The 6,856-nt window shown below is 66.0% G+C and overlaps 1 protein-coding gene across 1 annotated transcript; it reads right to left on the minus strand.

Annotated features, from left to right (window-relative positions):
• Nucleotides 1–125: 125 nt before the first annotated feature.
• GAS2L1 (growth arrest specific 2 like 1) lies at nt 126–6,716 on the minus strand. The gene is made up of 6 exons (XM_015878153.2): nt 6,537–6,716; nt 5,302–5,949; nt 3,687–3,794; nt 3,177–3,273; nt 2,697–2,955; nt 126–1,982 (listed from the first exon to the last, which is right to left on the minus strand). Exons 2-6 carry the CDS (start codon nt 5,941–5,943, stop codon nt 878–880), a joined length of 2,211 nt encoding a protein of 736 aa, XP_015733639.1. The 5' UTR covers nt 5,944–5,949; nt 6,537–6,716; the 3' UTR covers nt 126–877.
• Nucleotides 6,717–6,856: the final 140 nt, after the last annotated feature.

Genomic DNA, 6,856 nt, shown 5'->3' on the forward strand with positions numbered 1-6,856 from the left:
GCAGACATGGAGCTGGGGTTGTGCTGGGGGCTGAGTACTGGATGCACGTCCTTGTGCCAGTGGCTGCATCCATGTGGCTTTCTCCTATTAGCCCAAAGTTGGGAATAAACTCACTTAATGCAGTGTTAGCAAGCAGGCCTTCTTTATTAATGATGTCGGACCTTCAGCTTATATACATTACATTACATCACAGAAGGGCTTGGGTTGGAAGGGACCCCAAGGATCATCAGGTTCCAACACCCCACCACAGGCAGGGCCACCAACCTCCATATCTCACACTGGAGCTGCCCAGGGCTCCATTCAGCCCGGCCTTGAGAACCCCCAGCTATGGAGCATCCACAGCCTCTCCGTGCAGCCTGTGCCAGCACCTCGCTGCTCTCTGATGATCTTCCCCCTGACATCACTGTGCTGGAAGGACCCAGGATTGGACGAGGGAGAAATGCTCCCAAACAGCCCTGAGCTGTGGGCACAACGCTGGGGATGCTGCTCAGGAGGCTCAAGGCTGCAGCCCCATCCCCTGCAGCTCCACGGACGGACACAGCAGGCTCAGCTCCTCGGGCTTTAGGGGCTGCAGGGGGCGATGCTGCAGGGTCAGAGGGGACATCCCTGGGTACGGGTCATGGCGGGGAGCTGCGTGTCCCCGAGTGCTGTCAGACGGGGGGAGATGGGGAAGAGGTGAGTGGGATGGAGAAGGAAGGTGAAGAGCGGAGGAGCTGAGCAAAGCTGGTTGCTCCTAATGCCATGACACAGCTCCGGCCTCCACTGCGAGCACATCACGGTCTGTCAGCCCCCACCAGCCCCGCCGTGACACCATCCACTCCCACGTCCCGGTGTCCCGGTGCCCACACACGGCGCTGCAGCCTCCATCCCGTCCGTCTCACGGCCACGGATCCTCCTGCAGCCCCTCGTCCTCCCGCGGTGCCCGGCCCGGCTCCAGCAGCGATGCCAGGACACTGTGCAGCGCCCTCCAGGGCTGCGGGCCGGCGGGGGGCCGCGGGGCGGGGATGCGGGTGGGCTTCCTGCCGGGCTGAGCGTCCAGCCGGGGCCGGGCACAGGGTCGCAGGGCGGGGGACGGGGGGATCCCCGGCACGGACACCAGCTCCGTCCCTTCATCTTCCACCGCCGGCGCCCACTCGGGGTCGGACTCTGCTCCGGATGCCGGCACGCAGCCGCTCTCGTCCGACGAGCTGGACGGGCGGCCGCAGCGCTCCGGAGGGTGGGGGGCGGCCGGGGGAGCCCCGTTACGGCGGCCGTCGTCGGTCAGAGCGCCGTGTTTATTGCCCAGCACGTTGAGCGACGACGAGGACGACGAGGACGAGCAGTACGCGGAGTCGGCGGCCGCGCCGCTGCCCGGATCCAACGTCCCGTGAGCGGGGCGGGCGGGGGGCGACGGCTCCACATCGGCATCATCACCCAGCGCCATCAGCCGCGTGTTGGCCAGGAACTCCTGCTCCAGCCGCACCAGCAGCTGCTGCTCCTGCCCGGGCTCCAGGCACAGCGGCGCCCGCAGCCTCCGAGCGAGCTCCTCCAGCTCGTCCTGGAACGCGTCCCGCTGCACATCACCACCATCCCGCCGCACGTCCCGCTCCCCGGGCAGGGAGCAGCGCCTCGCTCCGCCCGTTCTCGTGTCGCTGCGGGTCCCGCCGTCGGTTCTCTCCCACGAGTGCTGCCCGTCCGTCCCGCGCCGGATCAGCAGCACCGCGTCGGCTCCGGCCCGGCCGTGGCTGCGGGCACGAGGCGGCGCCGCTCCCGGCCCGTTGTGCAGCCGCTGCCGGCCGCGCTCCTGCACGCAGCCCGGGGCGGCGGGACGCAGCGGGGCCGGGCCGCGGTCACCGGAACGGCTGCGGGAGGACGGAGGGCGGCGCGGGGACGGGGGGGCGGCGGGAGGCGGGCGGGGGGGGCAGCGCGGGGCTCCGACCGACGAGGCGGACGAGGAGTCGCTGTCACCGGAATGGCGGCGGGTGCGGGGGGAGTCACGGGGCCTGGGGGGGGGACACGGTCAGAGCGCAGGAACCGCGTGACGGTGATGCAGCCCCGCACCGCGTGTCCCCGGCATCCCCTGCACACACACCGCGCGGCCGCCAGGGGGCAGCACTGAGCCAGCTCAGCGGGAGGGGAGCACTGCGCATGCGCACCAGCGGGGCGGGAAAGAAGCGGGACTGGTTTGGGGGGGGGGGGGGGGGGGGGGGGGCCTTAAGGGGGGGGGGGGGTGATGAGGGGTGAGGGTGACATGGAGCCGACATGATGCTGTGACACACGGCGTGCTGCGGGGGGCGGCTCCTGGGGCGGCTGAGGCCTGCTGGGTGGCCGAGGCCATGCTATAGGGTTGAGGCCATGCAATAGGGCTGAGGCCTGCAGTGGGCCTGCTATAGGCCTGAAGCCTACAATGGGGCCTGCTATAGGGCCGAGGCCTGCTGTGGGGCCTTCTATAGGGCAGAGTCCCGCAGTGTGGCTGAGGCGTTCCCAGCTGCCCTGTCTCCCAGCCCATCCTGGCTTCCTTCCCCCGCCACGCAGCACTGGTCAGTTTGGGAAGCGTTGCCATAGCACTGGGCCGTCCCCATCCTGTCCCGCTGTGCCAGGCCCCGTGTCGCAGCCAGCCCTGCCCTGTGTCCCCCCATCCCAGCTGTGTGTCACACCACAGGGGCTGACAACAACCCCCCCCACCTCCCACAGCACCCATAGACATCAAGCCCTACCTGAGTGCGCTGCCGGGGCTCCTGGACGGGCTGGCGGGTGCCCTGGGGGGCAGGACGGCTCCAGGCTTTGTGGTGCTGCCCCGCTCTGCTCTGCTGGAACCAATGTCCCCCCAGCCTGGTGGTCTCTTGTCCCCAAGGCTGGTCATGTCAGCACGGCGTGGGGTGCTGGGGCTGGGGGCGTGGGGTGCGGGGCTGGCACTGCCCACAATGGGTTTAGGTGGGGAGAAGGGCTGGGTGCGGGCGGGGGGCAGGCGGTGAGCTGTGAGACAAGGAGATAGAGCAGGGTCAGTGGGGAGCACGGCCCTTCCAACCCCTTGTGCTGCACAGAGCTCTTGCAGCAGTTAAATAACACGAAACGTTTTCTCTCTTCTCTGGTTTCAGTCAGATCCGTGCCCTGAGCTGCACAGCCCGACCCACAGGAAAGGAGCCCGTGGGAATATGGAACATTGTGGGGTCAGACTGACAACGGGGGTCACTCACACAGGGACGAGCAGCGACACGGGTCATGTTTGTCCAGGTAATGTTCCAGTGTGTCCCAGCCACCGCCAACACGCACCATGACGTGGCTCCTCAGCACCTGGGGAGAGCACAGCACCAGCACATTACTGCCCAGCCAAAACAAGTGGGTTCTGGGAAGGTTCTGTGTGCCCCCCCCCAGCTGATGGGCTGTGTGAATTTAGGCAGGTTAAGGGTTTCCTGTTGTTTGGGACAAGGGTTGGTTCCACTGCCCCAGTGCTGGGAAGCACAGGGCTGACCTTGTCCATGACAGCGCTGTTATCTATGGGGCCGTGCCAGGACACAGCTCCCTGTTCCGCTTCCCGAGGTGATAAATCCTGTCCCCACCCCTCAGGGTCAGGCTGGGGCACTGAGCATCGCAGCACCAAACCCCATCCTCAGCTCAGCCCCACATTGGGCCTCAGCACTGCATCCCCAAGGCCTCCCCCACCCCCAGCAGAGACAGGAGTGGGAATGGGACACGACGGCTCTTACTCGAACGAAGATCAGTGCGTTGGTGTCTCCCACTTTGTATTTCCCCTCTGAGATTTTGACCATGGGGAACTGGGACGGGCACGTACAGCAGCCCAGGATCTCCCGCACCTGAGGGCAGAGATGAGAGCTTAGTCAGTGGGAGCAGAGCCCACAAAGCCTCCCTGGGAGATGAACCCTGGGGGCTTCCCACGGCCGGGCAATGAAAAGAGCCATAAAAACGAACTTAAAAAGCCCAGGCGTGTACCTGGCAGCGGTTTTCACATGGGTTCCCAAAGCAAGTTGGACACAGCTCAGTTCATCCACTCCCCAAAGCCCCCCAGGGACACTAAAGCCCCCCACGCACTCACTGCATGGCTGTGATGGCCTCAGGAAGGGGCCACCCGCACACACACACAGCTGTGCACACAGAAGGGTTAAGTCCCTTCTCATTGAGGTGCTGACGTCAGGGATTAGGCAGCGATTCCGTGCCGCATCCTGCCTGCTGGTGTGGCACAGCGTGTGGGGCAGTGCGGGCACACAGCAGCTCAGTGGGGGGCTTTGGGGACAGGGACCCTCAGGCACAGCCCCTTCTTTGCAGGGTTAAGCCGAGGTTTGGCATTGGCATGAACCCATCCTGAGCAATGGCTGCTCCCAGCACCTGCCACTCAAACTCACTGCCTTCCCCAGCTGAGCAGTTCTTTTAGCCATTTCCTTTCCGTTTTGCTGTTTTTTCATTGCAATTCTTCCTTTCTGTTCATCATTCCAACCACGGTTGCCCTCAACTATAGGGAAACTGAGGCACGGGGTGTACAGCCAGTGGGAGCTGTGGGCCTGACCCCACCACGGTGCCGTGGGACACGGGGACACGTGCTGCCGGCCCTGGGGACCCGTCCCCCAATGCAGCCAGGCCGGATCCAGGCTCCTCCCCAGCTCCAGCGCTGCCCATAAAAGCCCATGGAGAGGCATTACGCAGCCAGGAAAAATGCACTCGGGGCTGGCAGCACCCGGCTGTGGGGAGCGGGGCAGGTGTGCTGCACGTTCCCCCTCTGAGCTGTGCACTGCCAGGCTTAGTGAGGTACCGGGCTGCAATTAAAAAGGGCTTTGGGATTATGGGATCAGAGCAGGGCAGAGCCTCCCGCCCCTCCCCAGTGCATTAATCTGGCATCTGCATGGGCTGCATCCTGCTCCCAACCCGGTGTTAATCCCAACTGAGCGGCTGCTCTGCAGGGAACATTTCCCTGTGCTGATGTCCTCATGGAGGGCAGCTGGTGGTGATACCCACATCTCCCCTGTGATTACGGCTCCAAAATCACCCTCCTATGGTACCCGGAGGGCCTCACTGCTCAGGACCTCCCACGGACCACAGAGAGCTGGGTTGGGTGGATGGAGAGGAGCTCCCGTGGGCAACAGTGCTCCCTGTTGGCCATAAAGACGTTGTAGGATGGATAGAGGCCCTCACCTCGTACAGCTCCCTGCTGGGTACATGGAGGTCCTCCCAGGGATCATAAAGACTTGTGTAGGATGGATAGAGGCCCCCACTGCTCCTACAGCTCCCTGTTGATGCACAGAGAGTCCCCCCCTCCCCATAGGGCAGACATGGATCCCCTCACCCCCATCACCCCACGTTGCCCCTCACCAGCTCATCCAGGTTCCTCAGGTCGCACAGGGAGACGCGCTGTGTGTGCCCGGGGTACGCGGGTGCCTCGGGGCGCAGGGCTGTGCCGCCCCGTGATGCTCCCAACGCGCCGCACGTTTGGTCCCGCAGCTCCTCCTCGATCTCCTCCTCCATCTGGATCAGCATCGGGGCCAACATGCCGAACTTGGAGCCCCTCCTGGCCACCTCCAGCAGGCAGAGGATGACGTTCTTCTCGTTCTTTTTCAGCACCAGGTCGTTGGTCTCGAACATGAGGACGTCCTGGATGCCCAGATCCTGCCGGCACCAGCGGATGAAGTTGGAGACGTTGTCTCTGGCCACGAAGGATCCGGGCGCCACGTTCCTGGCCTGGAAGGTGACCTCGTTGCGGGGGATGCGGGCGGCCGCCCCGGGGTGTCTCTGCTGGAACTCCATGGCCACGCGGTTGACGTTGTTGGCGTGTTGGCAGAGGTCACAGCCCGTGGCCAGCGCCTCCAGGAAGGTGTCAGCCGCCATGTCCAGGTCATAGAGCGCGTTGAACCACTCGGCCAGGTCCTCCTTCATGGCCTCCAGGTACTCCTCGCTGGAGCGGAAGGGGCGGATGCTCTTGGAGGCCGCAGACTGGATGTTGCTCTGGTCGGCCATGGTGAGCTGCGGGGGGGAAGGCGCCGTTATAGGGGTGTCCCCCCGGACCCAGGGGTGTCACTGCTGCCACCAGCATCCCCTGCCCCCTCCACCCCGTGTCTCCTGTGCTGAGCTTAAGGACTCCCCCATCTGCAGTGCTGCCCCCCCAGCGCTGCCCAGTCCCAGCACAGTGTCATCTGCAGGGGGTGACAATGAGGGACCCCCCGGCTGACCCCATGGGGCTGCACTGTGGGGGCTCCCACCTGCCTCTGCCCATCAGGAAACTGCTGAACCCCGGCCTGGGGGGGGGGGGGCACCCACAGTCAGCTTCAACACTGGGGGCTCATATCGGTGGGGGGCTCTGCTGTGTCCGGGGGCAGGGGAAGGGATGGGGGGGTGTTACAGGGGGGCTGCTCCGCTTGGGGCGCTCTTTGCTGTGGGGTTGGGGGGGGTCTGTGCCGGGGGGGCCACGGGAAGCGCGGCCCCGGGGGGTGGAGGGACGGAGCCGGCACCTGCGCGGCAGATGCGGGCACGGGGGGATGGGGATGTGGGCTGGGGATGGGGGGCGGACACGGGGACACGCGCTGCCCCCCCCGTCCCCTCCTCGCACTCACCGCCTCCTCCTCGCTCCGCTCCGTCCGGGCCGCTCCGGGCCGGGCTGTGACCGCAGGGGGGGGCTCCACCGCCGCCGCCTCCCGGCCCCGCACCCCGCCGCCATCCGCCGCGGCCCCGCGGAGCGGAGCGGAGCACAGAGCTGAGCACAGCGCTCAGCACAGCGCTCAGCACAGCGCTCAGCACAGCGCTCAGCACAGCGCTCAGCACAGCGCTCAGCACAGGGCACAACGCAGCGCTCAACGCCCCGCAACGCGCCGCGCCCCGGCCGGGGAAGTTGGAGGCGGCCCAGAAAGGGCCGGGATGGGAGCGGCGGGGGCGG

This window comes from Coturnix japonica, chromosome 15 (genome assembly GCF_001577835.2).
Source record: "Coturnix japonica isolate 7356 chromosome 15, Coturnix japonica 2.1, whole genome shotgun sequence".
Classification (NCBI taxonomy): domain Eukaryota; kingdom Metazoa; phylum Chordata; class Aves; order Galliformes; family Phasianidae; genus Coturnix; species Coturnix japonica.